Source organism: Thunnus maccoyii, chromosome 17 (assembly GCF_910596095.1).
Source record: "Thunnus maccoyii chromosome 17, fThuMac1.1, whole genome shotgun sequence".
NCBI classification, from domain to species: Eukaryota; Metazoa; Chordata; class Actinopteri; order Scombriformes; family Scombridae; genus Thunnus; species Thunnus maccoyii.
In genome coordinates, this window is record NC_056549.1 from 27,514,167 (window position 1) to 27,540,135 (window position 25,969).

The 25,969-nt window shown below is 41.7% G+C and overlaps 1 protein-coding gene and 1 long non-coding RNA gene across 8 annotated transcripts in view; one reads left to right on the top strand and one right to left on the bottom strand.

The window, feature by feature from the left end:
* epha7 (eph receptor A7) overlaps window positions 1-25,969 on the top strand; it is a 90,613-nt gene that overhangs the window by 45,373 nt on the left and 19,271 nt on the right. For 4 of the 7 annotated variants that reach the window (XM_042389561.1, XM_042389560.1, XM_042389563.1 and 1 more), the window contains exons 6-8: window positions 20,375-20,499; window positions 22,278-22,446; window positions 24,592-24,700. In XM_042389561.1, coding sequence (XP_042245495.1) covers window positions 20,375-20,499; window positions 22,278-22,446; window positions 24,592-24,700 — 403 coding nt within the window. Of the gene's footprint in view, window positions 1-20,374; window positions 20,500-22,277; window positions 22,447-24,591; window positions 24,737-25,969 lie in introns of all 7 variants that reach the window. The other 3 variants (XM_042389558.1, XM_042389557.1, XM_042389562.1) reach the window with 1 other exon arrangement.
* The window catches only part of LOC121881830, a 76,618-nt gene that overhangs the window by 33,479 nt on the left and 17,170 nt on the right, over window positions 1-25,969 (bottom strand). The gene's annotated exons all lie outside the window — the stretch shown is intronic.

The window sequence follows — 25,969 nt, forward strand, 5'->3', positions numbered from 1 at the left end:
TCCTTGTGTCTTATTGGCTATTCCAGCGCCGAGTATAGTACATGTGATTAATCATATGTTCTTGAAAGCTGCTCTTTAAGGTTACTCCTATACTTTCCATGAAGTCTCTTGATAAATGTGTCCTATTCTTAACTTTTAGTGAAGAAATGTTTCACTCTTAAGTGAGCTCTCCAAGCATTATCAGAAGTTATCAGAACTTTGATGGTTTTGACCCTTGTATCAGATATATTTTCTATCTATTTGCGGTCTTGAACCTTTTTATTCATTTCCAGCGCTGTGACTGAGCTTGACCCAGATCATGTTTGCTAGAAAGCCTCGCTTCTCCAAATAGTTTGTTTTTCTTCCTCCTTGAGGTCTATGAAATGGTTTATGGTTGTAGGATTGGCAGAGGTTTGCATTGCGTAACACAATTGCGGTTGCAGGGTTTGTGGAGATTTTTTTTGGGGGGTCTGTGAGCATTACTCACTGGTGCTTTGTGAGATGAAAGAAACAGGGGAGATTGACAGCTCGGCTTTTTTTTCCCGTCTTTCATTGTCTCATCAGCATACTGTCTCCTGCAGTGAGGAAAACTAATTATGTCTTCAACCCCCTGCTTCACCCCCTCCCCTTTTATTCAGATCATCACACTTGGAAATCATAATGAGTTTGTGGCAGACCACTTTGGCTTTGGAGAAAGGAAGAGAAAAAAATTCAGAAAGTCCATTTGCCTCCACTCAAACAGGCCGCTGGCAATTACGGACAACCTTTTAACCCTGGAAAGCTGTCGCCTCAAATTCTTTCAGGGCCTGACCAAGACTTAGTTTAGTCCTGCACACCTGCTAGCTTCCTCAGCTGTATTTCTTGTGCTTTAAACCAGCGCTGTACCAAAACCTTTTTGTTATCAAAGCACAGGGTGTGTATGACAGCCATCTGGTAGACTGCTTTTAACTATTTGGTATAAAACAACAGTAAAAAGATTATGGCAGCCGAGGATCCGAAAGGACGTTGGTATTCGCCGTGGAGCAGATGGGCTTCACATCTGGACTAGAGGAAGTTAGTGAGGGCACAAGCGATGCTGTGACAAGGTAACACGGCCAAGAGCTCATCTCAAAGCTTCCCAGTCCCTTTGTATCAGACAATCTCCTTCACCCATCCATGCTCTCTGCTCATTCTGCTGCATCCTTGGACGGCCAGGACAAAGAGGTAGTGGGAAGTATTTTGGTCTAACTGAGACAACATGATTCCTGCTGGCAGAAAATAGTCGCCTGTTTAACCTTGTGATTTCAGAGATTTCAGAGATGACAGAATGCAAGAGCACAACACAGTTTAGTTGGAAATAGATCAATTAGAAAAAAGAGAAATCCAGAGAAACAACTTACAGGCAGGTGGATGTAGATAAGAAGTGTCCAATCCTTGGACAACAAGTTTTTTGGTGCACTTTCTTTGCCTTAACCTGCCTTTGGTACTTTTACTTCATTTAATGCATTCTTATTAAGGGTGTAACGGTATGTACCTCAGTTTTGGGATCACAGTTCAGTACAATTTCAGTATAGCGGGGAAAAAAAAAAGTTGGAAAATAACATTTACTTTTATTTTGAAAAATGTAGACATCCAACAATGGCTGACTGTCCAAAACTACTGAAACATTTTAGTTGTGCTGCAGTGGAAAAGGAAAACAACCTTTCTGTTTCTTGCAAGGAGTCAGGACACCTGCTGACAGCTGTGTTATGATGATTTATGGTCTAACTGTGTATAAAGTAGTTGAAACTAGCTCCACCTCCAGCAGCTAGACAGTAACATGCTGCTCTAACACTGATGCTTCACTATTAATAATCTAATGATGTCATATATGATAATATATAATGTATGGAAAAATTTAAAGCCATGTGAAAAGTCCACGTAACTGAGAATTGCAACTGCCTTATTTGAGCTGGATGTGTTATTTTCACTATTTATTTTGACACTCTTTACACTCTCTGGAACCAAGCAGCTGGCGTCTATGCGTGTTGTCAAGCAGTGAGGCTGAAGAGAGCTCTTCTTCTGTGAAAACTGTGTGGTGAAATGTATTCTCTAAAGAAAGATTACATCTAAATGAAAGTTGGAAGAGCTTGTATCCTTAGAGACCAAGCTAATTAAATTTGTAAATTCCCCCCCAAATCATCTCCCTATCACGCTGGTGGCTCGCCATCGAACACTGCCAAAAAGTATGTCACAATGTGTTAAAACCAGTATACTTTGGCAGTAGATATCTAGATGAGAAATGAAATTAAAGGCGTGCAGAGACCCCCGTGTTTTTTGTAAAAACACTCCTCTATATAGTGGCCAGGAAGAGAGATAATCACTTATTAATGTCATGACGTTATTTGATTTTGTCTACTATTCAAAATTAAATTACATCTCGCTTGCAAGATTCGGCGACTTAATGCATTGACTGGATGTATTTCAGCTGTATGGGCTTTTTAATCTGACATATTACAGATAACATCCTCTGCTTTCTGGCTGAAATTAAATCGCGGTTGATATCACAAGATGAATTTAGCCCGGAAGTCCAAAGTGTGCAGCATCTGACAGCCGCTAGAAACAAGTGCATACTGTAAAGTCCCCACACACTGAAAGCATGGTGTGTTGGAGGAGGGGAAGACTAACTCCCCCAGACTGCCAACATGGTTTTTGTTATTTTGTCACCTCAACCTAACTGAAGGTAGCCCGCTTTAAATTGTGTGAACATGCCTGACATTTGCATCAGAATAACTTACTGCTCTCCAATTAACTGGTGACAAAGTGGATTGGAGATACGCTAAGTAAACACACTGGACGTCTGACACAAAGAGGCAAAAAGCTGCTGTCTGTCATTGTTCAAGGGGTAATTGGGATGAGGTTTGGGAGAAGCTCAGCACCCTGAAAAGCAAATTCTCGTCCGGGCCCTCCTGCTAAGTCTTAAGCCTCGTCTCCCTCGCCGCCTATCAGACACAAATCACCAATTACAGTAATGGCAAATCCTGCGGCCAATACACAAAGGCTGACAATGATGTGACACCTTGCCAGCCTTAATCAGGATGTTGGGCTTCATTTCTCAATTTGCGAGTCTACTGTCACTGGCGTTGTTATGCAATTTTAAGCTGCTTTTACCCAATTTCAAATGGTGCTGTTATCCTTTTTGGACTTTGTTAGGAGAGAAACCGTCTGTAAGTGGGTTTAGTCTGTGTACATTCACAGCCATTAACTCAGATTTATATTTCTTGTATGAAAACCTTGACGTTTTTGTGTCACATCTTTTGAAAACTCCTGAGTCTGTTTTTTCTACTTTTGTCAGATGAAAAACTAAGAGCTGCCACAATATTCTTTGCCTTAAGTTTTTTGGGGGTTGATGTAAACTTGAGAAAAGTTGATATGAGGTGAGGTTGGTAGGCTCAGTGTTTCATGTTAATAAAAAAAAAAAAACACCATAGTCTGTGTTACAATTGAACTATAATGTGGTTAAAGCTACTGGTAGCTAATATTTTGTAGCAATTGTCAACATTTATCTATATGTTTGCATGTTTTTTCATGTCACTCATAGCTTTTATGCTTGTCAGGGTGTTTTTTGACCTATTGTTAATGTCAAAAACGCTCCATCAAAGGCCCTGTCATGCTAGCATGTTACACATGTTTGCATAATTCTTTTGTGTTAAGTTCATCTATGGTGAACTTTAACACACAAAGGTTTTGAGAGTTGAGCCTTGAAGGAATGGAGAGCAGCAGAGTCCAAAACAGAGAAAGCTATCTTTAACTTTCAGCTAGCTTAACTGCCAGTTAGCAAAGCAGCTAGCTTGGAGAGCTATTTTGGCTGGTGAGTGCAAGCATGTTCCTGGCTGGCTAGTCTGTTAGTGGTTAGCTCGCCAGCAGTGGTACTGTAGTTCATCAACTGTAACCAGTCACTATGTCACTAAGCTTGTAGCACTACCTGTGTCAGATGTGCAGATGATCCTTGATGTGCAACTTTCTGCTATGACCAGGTCTAAACACTAATTTTATGCTATTGCTGATATGATACCTGAATTCCATACATATACCAGAATGACTTTCTGATATCATACTTTGGAATCCAGGGCACAACTAGAAAATCCTCTTTTTATTTCACAGAAGAAACTAAACTTTGTTCACTGTTGTTTAAACAGACATATCACACATAAGCAGATAGAACTTACAGTACTTGACAGTGCGACACATTTCGAGCAATACCAAAAAAAGTACTGGGGTTTGATATCCAGCTCTAATTAACACCAGTATAAATTAAAATCTTTCAGCAGCTTGTTAATGCAGGCTGAGGCAAGTTGACACCTCTGCAGTCCGATAGGAGTAAAATCCTAAACCTCCTTCCATCATATCAGCAGGGGACAACACTGCCTGGCTGATATATGACTTTTAGCACAAGGCCAGGCTCAGCCTGATATACTGACAAACCAGCATACTGTATGAGTGTGTATGTGTGTGTGTTTGTGCTCCACACTGCTGGTGGTCCTCTTCTAGTGGGGAATCTGCATCACAAACAGCCAGCACCCCCTCTCACCCCCTGCTGCTGCTTTCTGAGCCTGAATCCACACAGCTCTGCTAGGCTGCAGCGCAGCACAGAGCAACTGCCTATATAGATACGAATGGTCCCACCAACTATTCTAGAGTTTAATAGTGAAGGATTAAGGCAATTCAGACAGATTTACAAAGGCAGCTTTTTTAATTGTCCCTGTGTGACTAATGGCAGTTGGGTTAGGCCGGGTGTTTTAGGAGACAACACAATGTGTTTGAGGCATTGACTGCTGATTATTTCCATGTGGAGGCTGAGAATGTATTTGACCAGAGCATGGCATTTGCAGCAGGGGAAGATTAAGAAATAGTTTTTTTTTTTATTTCTTCTCCGTACAGAACCACTTTGACAGCTTCTCTTTGTGCTGTACCTGCTTCTTTTTCCTCTTAAAGAAAATAGAAATAGATTCCCAGCTAAAGAAAAAAGCAGTTAAGTACAGATTGAGCTTTTTTTTTTTTTTTTTTACTTTTAGTCTGGCCAATCTCCAAACTTTAATCAGTCTGCCGACTTCAAGGAGGTCCAGTACTTTCCACAGGCGTCTTTCTTACCCAGTACGGAATGCGATTCATCTCCTCAGCCTGCAGTTTTATTTGAACGTTCCCTGCTTCTGTCGTTTTAAGCGGCTCTCCATAAGCTCACCACAAAGCCATGGAACAGCCAAAATGAGAAAACATTACACAGCTAATAGAGCTGTTACAAAAACTACCTTTCTGGATTGCCTAATGCCACAAGGTGCCACCTTGAGCGCACTGGATGTATTATGTTGCTCAGCTTATGCTAGTGTTTTGAAGTCCTCTGTTCTCTGGCCGTTATTCTCTCTCCAGCTTCACTGATGATCTCTGACATCTCATTAGACCGTCTGTTATCCGTATTACCCACACTAAAGCAAAGTGATCACGGTGGATATTGTTAACTAAATTTCTGTAACCAGCCAAAGAAGAAAAGAGTCATTATCAAGTCCAATATATAGTTGGCAGCAAAACAGAGACACTTTGCTCGAAGGAGAAAGTATGAGCTATGAGATTGTTTCCCAAGATACATTTTCAAGGCTAATTATCTCACAATAATGACATCATTATAATGATAGTGAGCCAGGGCTCAGACTGCTAAAGAATGAAGCTTTGTTCATGCAGCACTCACACATATTCCCTTCAACGCGCAGGTTGGTTTTTTTTTGTTTTTTTTTTACACGGATAACAAATAATTTCACACACAATAAGTAAAACATTCAAAGCTGCAGGTGTTTTTAAAAGAAGCATTTCTGCTCAGATTTATGCATCGAAACAAAAGCTTTCAATGAAAACACCAGCTTCAGATACAGTCCTATAATCAAGCTGGGATGTCCCATACATAGATGATTGAATTCTATGAGGAAATATTGTTTTTTTTTTGTCACATTTGTCCCTCAAGATGAGTAAGTTATTTCCTACATTTCCCAGACTTTGACAGCCCACAGAGAGCCGGTGTGAACTTGCTGCTGTCAACTGTGGGTTTAATGCACAGGTGGAGAGAGCAACAGTGAGAGAAAAAAGTCGAGTCGAGAGAAAGTGAAAGTCACGACCCTGACGGAAATAGTCTTGTGGCTGCAAGGGATTCTGCTTCAGTGGCTGGAGAAACCGGTACCTCTATTTCTTCTGTGGGTGGATTTCTCCCTGTATGATCATTGAACATCAGCGTGAAACGGCCGCTCTCACTTTTTAGAGCATGAAGCATTTCCATTTATTGTTATTGTTGTACTTTTTCAGTCAGTTTTTCTTTGGAATATGTACCATGTAGGGGTGTTTGATATGACATTATGTGCTGTGAGACGTTGTAAATATATCTACTGGACTGCTTTATGCAGTATGGGGATTTTTTTATATGATTTTGCATCAATGTGATGAGCTACGTTGATTTGTAAGGTATTTAAATGAACTGGATTTGCCAAAAAAGATTGTATCAACAGGAAAATAATCAGGAACAATGGATTCATCATTCAAGTGAAACAAAAAAAATCTGCACACTGCACAGATAGCTCCCAGTAAATTGAATTTGACAGAGCAACATTTGGATAGATCTTTATCTTCATTGTCAAAAACTGTCATTTTAAAAAAAAATTATTTATTAATTTTGCCCTCAAAGTGTTATTTGATCCATTTTGCACGCTCTACACTCTCTGTGCTTTTAACATTGCATTGTATGTCAGTGGTGCGATCTCCCTAACAAGTTTGCACTTGGTCAAGATACCAAGAAACAACTGACCTCTGGCTTCTGGAGCCCCGAGGTTAAGTAACTCTTCCACCCGCTTTAAAGATACATCTCTGAAAGCTGTTTTCATTTTTTTTAATTTCAACACTGCAAAGGCTATATAGGGCGGATTATCCCTTTAACTCAGAGCAAGCACAGCGGCAAACAGCTGCATCTCCCACCTCAGCGAGCCCTCCTGCTTGCTCTCTGTCCTCGGTCAAAGGTCATATTTGGTGGGAGTCCCTCGCAAAGCGCTGGCATCGGTTATTATCCTCTTCCTCCAGAACAGAATAGGAAAAGAGGATTTAGGTCCTGCTTTCTCTGGACACGCTGTTTATCTAGCAGGTGTTACAGCATTACCGGGCGTCTCGCCACGCAGTGAATCTGACTGTGCCCGGTGATTACGGCCAGTCACTTACCCTGGAAACCAGCGGTGGTTGGAGGGTGGGGCGGGCGGGGGGGGGGGGGGCGTAGGTGGGACAAAGGACACTGGACGTGCCTTTGTAGGGCAGTGGGAGCCAGGGGCTGATCTGTGCCGAGTTCAGCCGGGCAACCTGAGAGCTGGCTTTGTCTCTACAAGCAGCCGATCACTCAGCACGGTTTCGGTTGAAAACAGTTCGGAGGGGTAGAAGGCAGGCGATGCTGTTCTGAGCCTGGGAATAATCAGCTCTTGTTAGACTCTGTTGCTTTTTAGCACCGCAAACAGCTTTTACATGACACATGATAATAAATCATAGTTATGAATTTGATCTAAACAGATTGTTACACGCAGCGAGTTGTGACAAACCAACTCTGAAATTGTTTCAAAAGCATGTGATACTTTTTTTTTTTTTTTTTAAAGAATCCCGCAATATCCATAAGTCTCACAGAGACGGAGTCACCGCTCGTCTCTCTCCGTCATTAATCATAATCAGTTAGCTGCTTCCATAAGTTAACAGAACATAAAAAAGAAAAGATGTGGCTCAGGAGGTCAATCATTTAAAGGATCAACACTCTCTACGCAGTGATACACATGAGTTATCACCACTGTAAAGTATTCCTCAAGGACACGCCTGGTGTGTGTTTTCGTCGAGCGTGAGGAGACACACCCAGTCGTGAGCGTCGGTGCGCTGCCGTCTGGTTCCCTTCACGTCCTGTCATTCGCTTTTTTTTGTCTAAGCATAAAGAAGACATCAAGTGAGCTCATAGCAGACAGATGAGTGATAGAAGAGCTCACCGCGAATGACAGACACAAAAAAGCCAATCCCCAAAACTACAGTCAGCCACTAAGTAGGCTTTTGTGCAATCTTTTTTTTTTTCTCTCTCTCTCTCTCTCTCACACATGCCGTCTGGCTGGAGGCCTGTCTGGAGTGTCTGGCCCGGGGGTTACTCATCATGAGCGCGGCTGCCAGCATCAGGCCATCCCCTTGATTACAGGGCTGCTGCTGAGCCGGCTGGGCGTTCCAGTCTTATCCTTTATCACCAGGTGCATTTACTCTGGCTATGCACTGCTCAATTTCCTGCAGATGCACTCAAACCGAGTGTGCAGTCAAATGAGTTCTATACTCCCCCCCCCCTCCCCCCATAAGGTCATTATCACCGTCCAGTTTCTGTTTTCTCTGGCAGAATTAGGTATTGTCAGACAGAGCTTAGAAGGAGGCATTTATTGGATCAGTGCGGGATTTATTTATTTATTTATTTAAAAGTCAAAGCGTATACCTCAGAACCGCCAGCGTGAATGTGACCTAAGCATTAATACCTTCAGCATGAGGTACTTTTTTTTAAAACAGAGAAGTCAGAATCACAAGGGCATCAGGAGTCACTGCTTCATTACTCTCCCAGTTTGCCATCTTTTAATATTTTCCCCTTTTATTTCCCCTTAAGTTGCTTTAAGGTTGCTGAAATCCTCTTATTTCACACCATGTGACAGTATCACACTGTATCTATATTGTAGCAGCATGTTCCAACCCTTCACTGAGGCTGTGTGATGTTTACTCAAAGTGAAATATTCACACAAGACACAAGACTCCATGTTTTGATGCCTGCATCCATGGCCAGATGAACCTGCTACATGGCAAAAATAAACTGAGATCCCCCAGTCCACAAGTTCCCAGAGCTCAAGATGACATATTTATACTGCTTGTTTTATCCAACCAGCAATCCAAAACACAAATATAATCAGTTTACCATAAAAAGATCCAGCAAATATTCACATTTCTGTGACATTTTTGCTTAAAAAATGACTGAGGATCAATCATTTTTTAAGATTGTTGCTAATTAATTCTATAGTGGTCAACTAAAAGATTAAATGAATAATTGTTTCAGCTCTAAATAAATTTTTTTCTAGGAATACTACTTGGCTCCTTTGCTGTTGTGTTAAATTATTTTGAAATTTATTTGTGAATATGCAACATTTAAACACAATATGAAGGTCTTAAAATGAGATTAGACACGTAGTGAACTCAGGGCTTTTGGGGCGACTGGGGTACAGTTGTTAATCTAGATCTTGGTCTTGATGTTGGTGGCTCAGGGCAGCACTACTTCTTCTTCCTCTTATGTTGGACTGAGGGCAGACTGGACGCTACAGTGACTCACTATCACCTCTTGAGGTACAAAGTGGCATTACGAGACAGGACGGGCCGGGGCTAGCTTGTTAGCATGCTAACTTCAGTAGATATCTCTGCAACAAAATACACAGATGTCTTTGACATAACGTCAAAACTGTTATTTCTTCACATTCTGTTGATTATTTTTGTTAATTTTTGAATGTTTTCAATTCAAATTCTGGCCTAATCTTACATAGTGCACCTTTAAGCCATGACTAGGGTTTTTTTTTTGTGCTGTTTTTGTCTCCAACTAGTTTATTTTCAGTTTGAAGATGAAGGCGATCCCCCTAGAACGAGGTATGTTTGCACTCTTGCAGATCTGTCCCGCTTGCTGTGCGGCAGATTGTTTTCTGTCCTCTTGCAAAATGAAATATCAAAACATCAGCCTAATGCGGAAAATAACCAAACTTGGAATGTGTGGCTGTCACTTCATCCGGGCCGCGTACTGAACTTGTTGACAGATTCAAGGTGCTCAGCAACCCCGACTACAGCACCGAGGGAGCACATTCTGCACCTTACACAACTGTCCACAGCCATATGAGCGGGGTCATTTTGAGTGCTTGTTGGACTAGTTTCAGACTGATCTGATTTAACTGTATGGTGTCTGGGAGAGCTGCAGGCCTGGCCTCGATCTGTTGGCAATCAGCAGAGTGTGTTGGAGCAGTCTGCTCTGAGCAAAATTACAGAGGCGGCTAGAGAGGCCCTGGATATGATTTCCCTGGGATGGAGTCTGTCCAAGACTGTGATTAAAGAGCATATGAGTGCTGATTAATATGATCATCTTCCTGATGACAGAGGTATTTCTATAATAAATGGATGTTTATGATGCCAGCCCTCAGCGATCATATGTCCCCCCCATTCTACAGAATGGTGGCGGTGGGTTTAATTTGAAATTTTAATATTTCTCCAGCCGAATGCTAAACATTAGATTTATTTGCTGATAATAAGAGAAGAAGAGCAGTGTTAGGAGCAGCTGCCTCTGTGTGAAGCCACAGATAAGTGTGACTATAGGGGTTGAAACCTCAAAATAATAGCAGCGCCTAAGGATTGTGACCCAATGTGCCATCGGTCTGCAGCGCAGCGCGTTTTTGTGAATTATCTCACTTATCAATCCCCATAGAGCTCAGATGTCCAATCAGGGTTTCTGATTGGAGCGCAGGGGCCTCGGGGTGCGCTTTGACATTTAAGGGAAGCAAAGAGGTGGAAGGCCGTTTGGCTGCTTAGCAGCTCCTGTAAATATCCACAGTCACCGCGCTGGGCTCTCGCCATAATCGGCTCTGTGCCTTTTCACTCCGCAGTCTTTGTTTTATTAAGATAAACGATAAAGCCACTGTGTATGCAAACGCATATCTCTGCTTAGCTTGGTCATGTATTTGAAAAGACATGCCTTGCAGCTGCTTGTAGCAGAAAGGTCAGTGAGGCAGCGGATAAGCAAAGCCAAGCGTGTTTATATTATAACAAGTACCAGTGCTTTCATTTCTCATCTGGCCTGCGCCTGTTTGTTTCACAGTGTATTCTCTCTGACAGTCCATGTGCTGAGCCTGAGTTAGATAGCATCATTATAACACAGCTCACTAGCAAAAGGGATTTGGACAAGCATGGCATATTTTTATGACTTCATCAGGCTGTCTGGGCAATGAATTCTGTAGATCTCAATTCTGCAATTAAGAATGAGGATATCAGGCTATACATCATGCAGCCAGGCAGCTCTCAGGGATTTACTCTGATTAAGTGGGGTCCGATGGAAAGCGGTCCGTGGACAAAACCCAAGGTTTATTTACAAACTACACAGAGCTTTTCCTCTGTTTTTGACCCTGTCATTTATTTCCAGCGACCTCCCTGAAACAAGTCTACATCTCAAAGCGTTTAGCTTCATCACCCCACACCACCTCACATTACATTACATCCAGTACACACATGCTGGCCTGCTGTGCTTTGTCACTATAATTATGAGTGCCAGAAGAAGTCAACAAATGGTCTTATTTGTCAGCCAGGGACATTCATTATAAACAACTGGGCCCTGTGTTGCTTAGGTGAACGGTAAAGGATTTTAAATCAAGAGGCTCAGTTTTATGTCTGCGGTAAATACAAGGTTTTGGCACGATCAAGCTGCACTACACATTTAGTTTATGCTCCATGTCATTGTTCTTTGAGTCATATTGCTGTTTCCCATCTGTCCAGCTAATCATTACGACCTTCTAAAACATGACCTGGTTTCTGTGAGACAGAGGAGGAAATTACAGTTCACACCTGGCATTATTAAAATGCATCTCAACTAGGGCTGCACCGTATATCGTTTTAGCATCAACAATGCAATGTGCGTACGTGCCATGATGAGGACGCGTGACGTCAAGGAAGGCAAATGAACTCAAACACGTCGTGCTACATCTTTTTTTGCTGCTTGATACAAAAGAAAAACTTGCAAGATTCTCATTCTCCATGAGTTCCATTAGTCCAATTTAAGGGTTTTTGGATACATGGAGTTTGATCAGTTCCCAATCTGCTATATTGTGATGTGTATTGATATTATGGTTATTGACTGATATTAACTCATCACAGATATATTAGCATTGGCATGTACAGTATGTTGGTCAATTAGAAGAAACTGCAGTAGAGAAATACCAAAGATAATATCACATTACACAGGTTTGTCCACTGACAAGTTTATTTTAGAACTGTAAAACATTCTGTCCGGCACATATTTGGTTGCAATCCTTCAAAAAACAAATTTACCAACATTTGTTAATCAAAAACGTTTGTATATGTAAGTTGTTTATTTCAAATGATTCAAATTCATGTCAACCAATATCAGTATTGGATCTTTTAAATGATCAAATATCAATATCCGTGTTGGCAGCATTTAGTATCGCTTGGGCTCTAATTGTGATATCACATTTTATACATGACGCTGGAGTATTTTATGTTTCCTACTGAATTGGGACATTGAGTGAAAATGACTTTAAACTGGTATTAAAAATATGGCTCTCAACCTTATATTATAGCCATGTCCATTTGAGACAGGATCACCCCAAGATGCATTTTAGTGCCCAATGTGAACAGGGCCATCATTTCATCATTACTGGTATATGATTATGTAAATTTAGACTATGGCACAATGGAGTGGAGACTCTATTCTTGCCCCACATGAGGGCAAAATAACTATGGCTATTGCAACCCCAATTCTAGCTGACTTGAAGAAATCAGGGAGTGTGCTAAGAGCTGCTGATGATAGGCTGCCAGCCCTGCTCCCTAATTTGGACACTGACACGGGAAAGCTGAGTGCTTCTTCAATAAACGGGGTCCCTGCTGGCTTAACAATTATGTAACAAAGCTGACCAATGATTTCTGCATCTGTTACACCACTGAATGGCATTTTGATATTTTTATGAGAGCGCTCTGTGTGGGACAGCACTGCAGGTTAAAATGAGCTCCCTGTCAGGAGGCATTGAAGGGGCAATCATGCACAGTGCGCCTTATGTGTGCATGTCAGTGTAGCATGAATGCAATTTCCCCCACTGACCTTCCACTGTGATTCTGATTCCTGGCTTCACAGTAGCGCACAGGGCTATACTTAAGCTGTTAGGTGTGGGTGATGCACTCAGCAAAAAAACATTTACTTGCTTGAGCGCAGGGAGGATTCAAGGAGGGATTCTATTAACTGAAGAAATTCTCATTGACATCTAATGCGCCTTTGATAAGCACAGCTCAGACCTCAGACTGTTGACTGTTACACTTAAGAAAAGCTCTGAGGCAAAGAGAATTGGATTTGATACCTCTCTGTTGATCCAGAGAATTGATGTGAATATATGATGGTGGGGTCCTTGAACTGGGAAATAATGAGGAGAAATTTGATGGCTGTGTTGAGCTGTCAGCGGTGGAAAGCATCAGATATGTATTAATAATCATCCCGTCACCTCTGGAGCTGTCAGCCCTATAGAACATGAAAGACCCCGCCTAGGTCTCCTTCAAATCAGGCCTAGCTAATTGCTTTCAAACGGAGCCGCCTTTGACCTCCCCCGCATGGTCACTAAAGGTGTCCCTGCCTCGACCGGCATTGTTATGCAGCCGGCACTCCGTCCTCTGCCAGGCTCTTTAAAACTCTATTTTCAAACACACTTGGTTCAAGGGTATTTCATGCACCTCTCACCGAAGTGTTGGTGGTGAATAGGAATCATCGGGTTATCAAAACATTTCAGAAATTATACTGTTAGCCTTTGATGGGAGGACACGCTGCAGCTTTGGCCACAATGTCCACCCATTGTCTTCATGATCTTTCTAATGGAGAGCTTGTAAAGGAATGAGATTGATCAGAGTGATTCATAAAAACATCTACAAGGGTGTAGGTTTGGTTTGAAAAGTGGGAGGATACAATTGTTTTATGGGTTCATCAGAATTTTAGCAGAGTTTGCAAGCTGGAAAACCAGAACAATGAGCTGAAAGAGGCTAAAAGCTTTGTAGAACTGAGGGGAACTGCAGAGTCACTGATTCATCATAGTGGGTTCATCACTGTGAGTGGCACCTTTAGCATTGCACGTAGTCATTTGATGACAAAAGTATGATTGTGTCTTTGGATGAGGCATTGTAACTCTTTGAAACACTGTGGGATGTCCACAGTTAAAGCCCTGATCCCCTCGCAAAAGGAAAAGTGCTACTGACTGGATCAGCCCTCCCCTTTTCTGCCTGTTTAGGTCTAAGCAGAGGTGACACAGCACTGAGCAGCAGTTGCTGGTGAAACACATTTCCGTGCAGAGCCTCAGAGCCACGGGCAAGACACTGGCTCTGTAGCCCAAGAGCAAGAAACTTGTCACACCAGTTTTGACAGTTCCCCTCACATTTATCAGAGCCTGGGTCTATTATTGTCCTCCATCCTTTTACTTTCTGACTCACTGAGCACGCTCCGAGAGTGCACACGGAAACTAAACGGAATTCTGTTTTTAATTCAAGTATGCTCAAGTTGCGTTTGCCCACCGAGTGGACGGATGGCCTCCAGAGCTAAGCTGCAAGTTAGTTTCAGTCTGGCCAGCTCTGCAGCCAGACAGGTGGAGAGTAGCTCGGGGCAGATAACATCCTCCCACGCACACACACTCTCTCTGCTGGGTTCACACGGGCAAGCAAATACCCACACACCAACATACACAGGCATTCCAGCTGTAAAAACCAGCTGGGGTCGCATGAAATTTGGTGAAACGAGCACTTAATCTCAAAATGCAAATTGCATCCTCCATGCAGGAAGAGACAAACTACGAAAGGATTACACAGAGAAGAGAAGACGAGGAGCAGGCGTCAGTTTGACACTGAAACAGAGTAGTAGAAAGAGAGGTTATGGAGGTCAGAGGCGGGGCGGATTGTTCAGATACATTTTCTTTTGAATCCAGTGAACCACGTGCAATTCTCAACTCAAGCAGACAATGTTTCTGAGCGAGTGAAGTCTCTATTTTGATTCATAAGCAAGATTTAACCAAACTGCCTAGCCTTGACCTTAAAAGGGAATTCCACCAGGTGTGCACATAAAACTCAGTTTACTAGTGATGAGGAATACTCCTCTGCCTGAGAAAACAGTTGTATGTGTCCCGTGGCTCCGCAGGAACCTTGTCAAGTCTGAGAAATATACCTTATGATTTTTCAGGGTTATCGTGCTTTGACTTGGAGATGTAATATTTTGAATGGAAAGCCTGCAAAACAAATTGGATATTTACCAGGCAGGCAAGGTCTAATAAAAAGATGGTATTGAATGCATTATGGGAAATGTAGGATGTAGTTGTTTTGGGGCTTGCTCGATACCAAGGACCAATAGTATAGATATTTCAGAATATCTGAAAGACTGGAAAGATAGTTCTAGAAGTTTAATACCCTTGATCATAATACTACAGAGTTGCATCATGGGAAGTGTAGGACACTGCTTACTCCATGATTTCATATATCTCAAGATATCTAAAAGACCAACTCTGGCCCCCAGGCTGGTGGTTTAAACCCCTGGTCAAACAAAAGGCACTGAGCTGCATCATGGGAAGTGTAGGATCCAAGGTTTTGGGGCTTGCCCCTTACTAGGGACTAATAATCAGGATATCTCAAATAATATCGGAATATCTAAAAGCTGGATACCAGCCTCCAGGCCAGGAGTTTTCACCCCCTGCTCTAACGGAAGACACAACCAAGTTGCATCATGGGACATGTAGGAACCAGTTTTTGGAGCTTTCCCCTAAAATATCTGTGTCTCCCAAGTTGCAAGTATTTCAACAGCAGTCACTTTTTGCTCTGTTATGGGAGTCACAACATCAAGTAGAAGTAATCTTTATTATGTCATACCTCGTTAAAGACTGTACCGTCGTCAGTCCTTCGTTTTACAGTTTGCTGGAGATGATGGGTTAAAAAGGCTTCAGTCTAATAACCAGACTCCCCTGAAATGTAAATATTCAACGCTGCCGTGATGAAAGGGGAAACTGAATAAACCTACAGTATGTTAATGACATCAATAGCTGTTAACTACTCCAAATGTCTGCACAGTTTCTTTGTCAAACACATTTCATTTCCGCTGTTTGATATTATAAGGTAGACATGCTCTAAATGTGTTTATGTGCCCATATTGGACCCAGAGGATTCTTTTCTTTTTATTATTTTTTTCAAGGAGACATTGTATCTCCTGTTTAAATTAAAAACCTGTTAAAAACCTTTCAAACACTGTTAAACCGCAGCAATCTCGCGCGTGCTTCGACACAGATAGAGCCGCGGGCATTAAGATACACGAGCACATCTTGAAAACAGCAGTAATTAATATATGAGTTTATAGCATTGGTACGGTCCATGAGGCGAGCATGGAGGCAGAGAAAGGCGCTTATGTAATGAACTACCTCCGCTCTGCTGTTCGCCTCAGTCGAAATCAGCCGGCTGAATGAAAGAAGAGGATATTAAAAACACACTGTCTAATATATTCATAAGATATTCAAATGCAGAGCACGGTGGTGGCTGGCTTCTGGATCAGTTAGCTTTACAGGAGAAGGTGTTCAGGGTCACTAACACATTTTCTAATATTTCAAAATGAATGCACAAATGCCTTCCCAAACACTCTCTTTAAGAGCAGCATAACAATTATACAATTTTCCGCCGTGCTAAGCCCCACAGGTATGTTAAAAGTCTGAGAGTGGCTGACTGGTTCTGGTCTCCATGATATCAAGTCAGTCATTAACGGCTGTCACACAGTGCCGCCTGAGCGATCCGCGGGGGAGACAGACAGAGCCAGAGGAGCAGATTTTTTTTCTTAGAATTAACGCTCAACTCCGGTCTTCATTCAAGCCCCGAGAAATGGAGAGTGACTGCTTTTCCGTTCTGAAAATCACCTTCCTGGAATGATCACCTTTTAGCCTGTGGAACACGGCGTCTGTTCACTGATCTCATGATCTCTGTGGAAACACAGGGCCTCGGCTCTCTTGTCACCCGTGGCGGGGTAAGGGAGTGATGGAAGGGGCGGGGCTGGGCTGAGTCATTGCTACTACAGCTGTGGGCCAAAGCGGGGTAAATGGGGCAGATCTGGTGTCTGAGCCTGTGTCACACTCTGGAGGGAGAAGAAGCTGTGTGGGAAAGTAGCTCATCATATTGCGCACCGGCTCTGTGACTCAGGCAGTATCGCTGCTGCTGCTGCTGCTGCTTAAAAACCACACATCCCTGACGAGTATGTGGTTTTAGGAGTGAGGAGTGCTTCCTCTCTCAGCAAGAGCCATCATTTTTTTTAATTAGAGCAGGGTTGACAAAACTCTTAAGTACATACAATATATGACATTTCAAACTTTTATTTCAATAAACACAAAAAGACCAAGCACAAAAGCACAAAAAGCACAAAAGACCAAAAATAAGTTGACTACTTAGCAACAGAAACCAATCTATGTTCTGAGTTTTGTTGTAGCTCACCCCGTACCAGAGACTAAAAGTCAAGATATCTCAAATATCTCTGAATATTTTTCAGGATGGGTCTGGCCCAGAGCGTAGCAGTTTGACACCTTTCCTCAGACCAAATACACTACTGAGTTGCATCATGGGAAGTGTAGGATCCCACATATTTGGGGATCTTGACCCATACCAAGATCTGAAGGTCACGATATTAGAAATATCTCTATATTCAAAAGGCTGCTGCCGGCTTCTGGGTTGGTAGTTAGAGACCCCTGGTCTACCCAAAGACACTAATGAGTTGCATTATGGGGAGTGAAGGATCTGGTGTTTTTGGAGCTTGTGCCATACCACGGACAAAAAAATCATGATTTCTCTGCCTCTATAACCAGTCTACAGTATGTTTTATCTACAAAAAGAACCAATACAGATTAAATCAAAGAGTTATTTTAGATCTGGATTGTATCATTAACGGTGCTGCAGTAAATCAATGTGTTTGTTTTTCTACTTCTTTCTTAAAAACAGCATGTGGGCCCTTTTTCTATGTAGTTTGTACATTGATTGATTTGAAAATCCCAAAGCATCTCACAGAGACAACACAAGAAATAAAGCATGTATTTTAAAGTGAAAGCTGTATAACCTTCAGCAGTATGCAGCTGAATCACAATTCAGTCACCATTGAAGTTGAGACAAACAAAGGCTGTCTCATAACGCCATGAACAACTGAAAAGTTAATTAGAAGAATTTTATTTTGTGATGTATTTAGTCACAAAATAATTATTATTTCCCCCAGTTCAGGTCATAAGCATAGACCATTGGACCTATAAGAAACTATATATTTTTGTCAGAGTCCAGGAGTTTCTAACAGTGCAAATATATATCCTGAAGTAGTGTCTCTCAGTGCATATACAGGGTAGCATAAGACATCCTGAGGGGATGAAAGCAAATGTCAGATTAAAGCAGTAAACACAGACAAGAAGCATCATTTAGTGCCCATAAACCCGAACCAGAATTAGGAGCGGGAATAGAAAGGTCCATATTTCAAGGACACCGTCTGGATGGGGGCAGAGAAAGCAGCCAAATTGGATGAAGTTAAGCTGCACTAACTGCTTGTTGTGACTCGAGAGAGAAAACTCAATCGTCCCTTTGACCGGCAGACTGCGCTGAAAAAGGATACATTGTTCTATGTTTTGGGTGGATTATGAGGGGACATGTCACAACAGCAGGTTTTTGACAAGGTCTTGGGTGTCCGCTGTCGTGCGCATTACTGTCAGGAATGCCGATGAGGCCTAATGAGGTTTTAATCCAGCCGGAGTCATTAGTGGCAGGTCATTTTAAAACAATCTGGGGTCAGGCTGCATTAAGGCTGCAGAGGTCTGCTCTCAACGGGTCACTGAGTATGGTACAGACACTTCAGCACTCCAGAAGCTTCAGCTAGTCCAGGGGAAAGGATTTTGTCTCTTGTTGGTTGTTGTTCAGTATTAAAACATATATCTCTGTCACTTGACACTTGTTGAGGCTGTATAATTTAAAGGTTTTGGAACATACGACTCTGCCAAATGGCACGTAAGCTTGTTGTTCAGTTTCATCCTTTGTAAACGGCTCAAAATGAGATGATCGACCCGAGTTTCTATCATTACAACACCATTCACATCTTCTTCCTAGGTGTAAATTCCTCATTCAGAAGCTTTCCTTCGGTTTGAAAGCTCTTTGCTGATCTGTGAAAGACCCAGGAAAGGAATCAAAGTACACCTCCTGACAAGTGGCTTTTACCTCGGAGTTAAAGTCGTTCCCAAGACGGCTTTTCAAACTTGCTAAGACGTGTTAATTAATATGTTATGTCCCAAGAGCGGCATGAGTCATCAAAATTTCACAGTTTGTTTACAGAAAGGATTTTGGGGATGTTTAGAGTGCAGATTTGCAGTAAGCATATATTTTCCTGAGCATCATCTCCTTGGGGTGAGGTTTAGTAATCCAAAAAGCTTACCCTTTTCCTCGCTGAGTCTTTAAGAAAAGTGCTATAAATGATGATGATTATAATTAAGATGATGATAATGATGTAAAGGTAATGGAAGTAGCACTAGAAGCAGCAGGCGCAGCTGCAGAAAGTTTTTTTTTTTTTTTTGAAGTCCAAAAGTGCAACAGGAGTGTTTCGGTCGGTTTCTAATACAGAAACTTGTTTTGAAGAACAATCTCAAAATTTATATCATGTGCAGTTTGAGGTGCATTTCACCATTTCTTTGTGAATTGCTTTGTGAATTATACGCCATCTTTTGGTCTCATTTGCACAAGTTTAGCCACTGCAAAAGCTGCACAATCCTTTTGTGGATTTAGCCCTAAGTGTAATGTGTCTGCAGTTCCCTCCAGTTCTACACAGCATTTTAGTATTTGCATGTAACTGTATGTAGATGTAATAGTAATAGTTACAGGAGTAGTTGAAGCAGCACTGCTAGTAGTTGTAGTAATATCATTACAGCATTAGCATTAGCCTTGTTATCATTAGTAGTAAAATCAGAAGTGTTAGCAGTGGAGGTGTGAATGGCAACAGGAGCAGTAGTTGACCAGTGACGACTTCAGCTTCTTCTACACAAGGTTAAGTTCAGCACCATGGTTTACCTTTGGGTATTGGCGGATAAAAAAATATAAGTCTGTGTGTGTGCACTGTTTAGCAAATCTAAATGTGGTAGCACTTAATCCAGGCAGCCAGACACTTAAAATGAGTCATGCACAGAGCCAGAGATAATTGTTGTGCATAAGACTGGTGTCAGAAGGTTACAGGTACACCCCTCTCCCTCTAAGAGGCTTTCTGAATAGCTCTGTCATCAGGGAGAGTAAAGTGCCTGCTTGTTCCACTGGAAATGTTGGAAATAATTGAACTGAATTGTCATTCATAATCTACACGATGCAGCTTTTCCACTGGCTGGTGGGAACGCTGGGATCTTCCACTGTTTGCACTGTAATTGAAATTTTGATCATGAGGTGTAAACATTTAGAAGCGCCCCTGTGAATATTCATCAGCTCGCGAGGGCCGCTGAGTGTCGGCGGAGGAGTCGCCGCAGTTGATTTGCGGCTTTGGAGTATGCGTGCGTGCGTGCGTGCGGAGAGGATTCGCCCTCCACTTATTGACATGTTCTTGTCCAAACAGCTCCGTCCCAGGTCAGCGAGGTCATCAAGGAGAAAGTGCAGCAGCGCAGCATCCAGCTCTCCTGGCAGGAGCCCCATCAACCCAACGGCGTCATCACAGAATATGAAATCAAGTACTACGAAAAAGTGAGTTTGCAAGTAGATTTGTTTTTCTTTGTGTCTTTATGAAACCCCCTTCGCCTTTCCGTCTCTCAGCTTGGCATTCACTTTTGTCAGCTCTTCAGTTTTGTATTCTATCCGCATTCTGCTGTGAGTAGAATTCACAAGATTCTGCAAGTACCTTCTTTGTCTCATAATTGCAATAATGAATGAGATGCTCATAAGATTTTAATCAGGCTGTAGTCCTTCACAGCCGCCCCCACACACATGTTAGCACACACACACACACACACACAATCCATGGCTGCTGCACTGCCAGAATTAGCAATCTGTTACTGTTATCTCCTTTCCCCCTTTCCACATAGACTATGCCGCTGCTTCCCTGTGTTTCAAGTCTGAACACATCAGCTTTTTTACAGCGAGGTTTAATGGAGCGAATTTAACCCAGCAAATCAAAGGCAAGAGTAGCAGAGCTCTGATGCCAGTCCTGCTGGCCACAGCCTCTCTCACACACACACACTGACGAATCAGTCTCCTGTGTCACGTACTGTGGCTGTGGTCTGCCCAGCTGTAAAAGTGGAAAATTGGAAACAACGACTACACCCCTAACAGACCTTGGCATTCCATTTGGGCTTTTGCCGAGCAAAACATTTACAGATCAACAACAAAGTACACAATGCGCGCAGCCTCTGCATCCAAATGGATTCTGTGATGGAGAAGATATTTTTATGTGTTTATGTTTTCTATGTGCCAACTCTAAACTACATATAGCCGTTTCACCTATAGGCAGAGAATAGAGATCTGCTTTATTCAACAATCTGTATAAAGTATCATAAGACAAAATGTTCAGCCACAAGTACTATCATTCTTTAATGCTGTAAATTCTCAAATGAAAGCCTAATAAAGGCTGGGTAAAAACAATGCAGCTGGTGGAATTACCTGTGCTAGCTCATATGGTAAATTTAGCATAAATTAGCATAAACAGAAATACTGATTTTTAGTAACTACCTACTTTAAATGGCTTCTACTTTTGTTGTCTTTGAAATCACTGTTAAACGACGTCAATGAAACACTTCCTGGTGACATTAAACATTTAAAGTCTAGCAGAAAAAGCCCTTTAAGCAACTACAAGGATTTTAATGTGAAACTATGTAGAAAGTCTTCATTTTCTTTGACAGTAGCTTCACAGAGATATAAAAAAGCAATGAAAACAGCATATCTGTAAAAAAGAAAAGAAAAGAAAGAAAATCAGAGCAACAGATTGGTGAGTGTGAAATGACTCTGTTGTTGTACTGATGGAATTCGTGCTGTTAAAATATAGATTATCCAGAATTTATAAAGAAGCGGGTAAAGGGATCAGAAAAAGATCAGAAAACAGGGACATGTTTTACTTATATATGTTCACATATACTTTCATATAAATCAGAGAACATCAGAAACAGGCCTGTCTCTAATATAACCTTGTTTCAAAGACCTAGTTCTGTTTGCATCTGCTATAAATAAAGGCCTTGGCCCCTATTTAGCCTACATCCTGTAAAATATATACCCTATGACTAATACATTTGTTTTCATCTCAAATCAGCATATTATGTATCCAGTTGGATGAAATATGGTTAAATCATATTCATTCCATTTACAAAGTGCAGGTAATTACATCCTCTGAAGTCAATCTGCAGTGTTTTACAAGCAAAGACGTAGAACACTTCAATAAGACTCCATTATAAACCAGACTTTTAAACAGCAGTTTCCACTGAAATGGTGAAAATTTTCACTGTAAACTAAGAGGTGATTTATTTCCCATACAGGATCAGAAGGACAGGATCTACTCCACAGTGAGGTCCAAGTCCACCTCAGCCACCGTGAGCAACCTGAAGCCCAGCACAGCGTACGTGTTCCAGATCAGGGCCTTCACTGAGGCAGGATACGGCACCTACGGCCCCAGATTAGAGATCACCACCAAGGAAGAGGCCACAGGTAGGGTACTGCAACAACACACCCTCCTCAAGTACTGCTGCTTTACTTACATATTATGTGTTTATGTACAGTATATTTTATTGAACGTCATGCTTGTAATGATGTGTGGTTTAGATTTACTGTTTCCTAGTCTCATATTCATCACTTACAATCATCTTTCTGTCCTCAAAATCAGTGTTTTTCATTCATTTTTAAAGATTCAATCAGTGCTATTAGCTTATTTTGCACATATGATCCCAATCCTGCAAAGAAGAACATATTTAAATGGAAAATCGAAGGCAAATTTGTGCCAAAAAATGTAAAAGCTCTCATGTAGTGGATATACACTTATCAGTTTATCCGTTGACCATGGTAGTAAAATAGACCCTGGATGAGAGGAAGATGTGAGGATTATTCTAAGCTCATTTAAGGAAAGATTCACCAGTGCAGTAAAGGAGGATTTACATCTGATGTCTCTCCTTATGCTTTTCATTGAGGGTCAGAGTAGCTCTAAACTCTGCTGATTTATATCTTTCAAAGTTGCATCTGTCCGATCATCTTTTGAATTAAAACACCTACAAAAGGCTATTTAGTTTTAGTTTGACCACAGCGGTATATATCAGCACATCATTTTTTGGAACACAGGCTTTCAAACTCCAAATTTATGCACAACCTGTTAATGTATCCAGCTACTGTAGTAATAGCCTAGGGAAATTATTTGCTTTCAAGCAAAGCAAACACAAATTGCTTTGACTTTACGCTCGCGAAACGTCATGGGAAAAATCACTAAGCGCAAGGACAAGCTACTGTAGCGTCATGAGGATAAACTCATTTAAATCTAATCACTTAGCGTTAGCTTTGCCCCGAGTGTCACAGTGTGTTACTGTGAGTTTAGGTGAGGGACAGTGCTGCGAGGTGTTTGTGTTATGGATCATGATGTTAGCATTATAATGTATTGTAAATGTGGAAACACATGAGGATAGACCGAAAAAATGTCAACTTTCAGGCTTCAATGAACAGAGCTAAAACTGCTGCTGGTGACCAAGTCTTTAGTGTTATTCTGTTTGAATGTGTTTCAGTAATAACATGACATGTGTTCCATAAAAGGGGGGTAATTTGGGGGTAAAACTATACTAAATCTATATGAGATCTATGAAGTATTAGAAAATTATATTAAATCTTGATAAAGTCATTATAAACCTTCCGTACCACCGTGCCTGGTATGTATTATTATTTATATTTGTTCATTCTTTCTATATCTTTTTGAAATCTGATTTGTTTCCATTCATTTCTCTTTAGTTTAGAGCCCCACCATTCCTCCTGCCCACCCAACTAGGACCCCCCACCCACTTTACCACCAACATTTCTGCATAAAAGGACACTCTAATTACTCATACCGCATGCAGAGTGTATCCTGTACCAAGGTTAGAAGTTTGCAGTCCAGTCAAAGTGTCCTTGAACCTACCAGCCTCCTCTGTGACAGCCTCAAGAGGAAAACCTGCAAATGTGTAATATGACAGTTGAGCCTTCTTAGTTCCTCCCAAAATAGACAATCGCTTACATATTCAATCCCCAATGAGGAACAGCTGATCGAATGTCGCCGCATTTTTCATCCCTGATAAGGCTTGTGTTCTCCCTCCGCCTCACACAGCCCCCCCCCAAAAAAAAATAATCATTCTCTTTCCAAGTATTTATTCAGCACAGATCCACTTGATTTAAAATGCATGAATTCCCCCCCCCTCCCCCTCCTCATACACCACTCGCGTTGACTTTATAGGATGCTACGGCAAGCCATTCTTCGGAGCAATCGGCAGTTTGTCAACGCAAACAGTCTGAGCTCTGTGAGAACTCGGAATGGGAAACAATCCAACCTGAATGTGTCTTTGTTTGAGATGAAGGGCATCGCCGTCGCCGTCTGGGACTATTAAGCCCACTTTCTGAAACAGTAGAGCCGTGTGTATAAGGACGGCTCAAAAATAGAACCGTCCCTCCTCCACTCTCTCAGAGGGAAGGAGAGGAGGGGGGTTATCAATCTCCACACCGCTCATTGGGCTCAATTATGTCCTGCAGATTGTGGTCTTTGATGTACTGAAGTTCACACTGAGCATTTCTGTCTTTCTTGCATGTCTTGTCCGTGTGTGTGTGTGTGTGTGTGCCTCTCATCAGCTGCGATTGTCTCCAGCGAGCAGAACCCCGTCATCATCATAGCAGTGGTGGCCGTAGCGGGGACCATCATCCTGGTGTTCATGGTGTTCGGCTTCATCATTGGGAGAAGGTACGCTCTCGCGGGCCCCATTGACTCTCCGCTCCTGTGAGTCTGCGCTTGTCAATTAGCCTTTCTGTCACTCACAGGTCTCCACGTCTGTGGAGTCGTCACACACACACACACACGTGCACCCATCATCTCGTGTTGCATGCTGTGCTAATGGGTTGTGATGTGATCATTTTCTTTTTTTTTTTTTATCCCCTCCTAGCCCCCAACAAAATTTTTAAGCTATTTCTGCAGAGCCATTATGAGACAAGTACTCCACAGCAGAGAAAGCTTTGGCTCTGCATTCCTGTGTGTGAGTGTGTGAAATCATAAGGGCAGGATGAAGCATAGTACTGCTTTTTTTTTCTTCTTCTTTTTTTTTCACCATCGTAAAGCACCCTGACCACTGTCATTATTACCATTCCCTCACATACTTCATCTGTGTTTTTCATCTGCACGAAAGGCACTTCATGAAAGCTCGCTGTTCATGGTGGTTTCATTAGAATTTGCCTCCCATGGTACACACAATTTGCGTTAAAAATATCATCCCTTCTGAGTCATAGCTCAGACGAAGTAGAATGAACAGACGTCACACACATTCTGCCAGGCCGATGGAAGATAAGCATCCATACATCCATTTGAAAATCATGTAAATGTATATCTTTATCTTGCTTTACAATCATCAGATTTTCTTTAGTTTTAGAAGTAATCTGGTTGATTATCTATACATCCATGGTTACACTGAAAACTAGAACAGCCAGCAGCTAATGTACAACTTTATGATACAAAAACAGGACACAGGAGCAGCACTTCCTGTTGACATCACTCAAAACATAATGGTTGCTGTAGCGCCAAAACACAAACATCCCAAATTGAAATTAAGTTCCACACACCGAGATGCTGCTTATTTTTAACACACTCTAAATTCCCTTTTTTTCAAGATACTGTGTATATACATTCTACATCTTCCTCTACATCATGGTCAATTAAATGCTACTACAGGTTTATATTATTTCAACTATTTTTTTTCTAAACAAATATATATTTTCTACACCAGCTTGTTTAGGCAATCATTAGTTTCTGCTTCATGCTAGAGAGTTTGAACCTCAGTTATCGGACGCTTCAAACAGAAATGCTCCCTGGGAGTACTAGTCCACTCACATTTCCATGCACTCAGGCATCTTTGACATTTTATCAGAGGACTAGATATGCTATTTTCTAATGCGGTTGCTTATTTTTTTTTTTTGCACTGATGACTCAGCTGTGAGAGTTTCATGTTCATCTAAGCCTTGA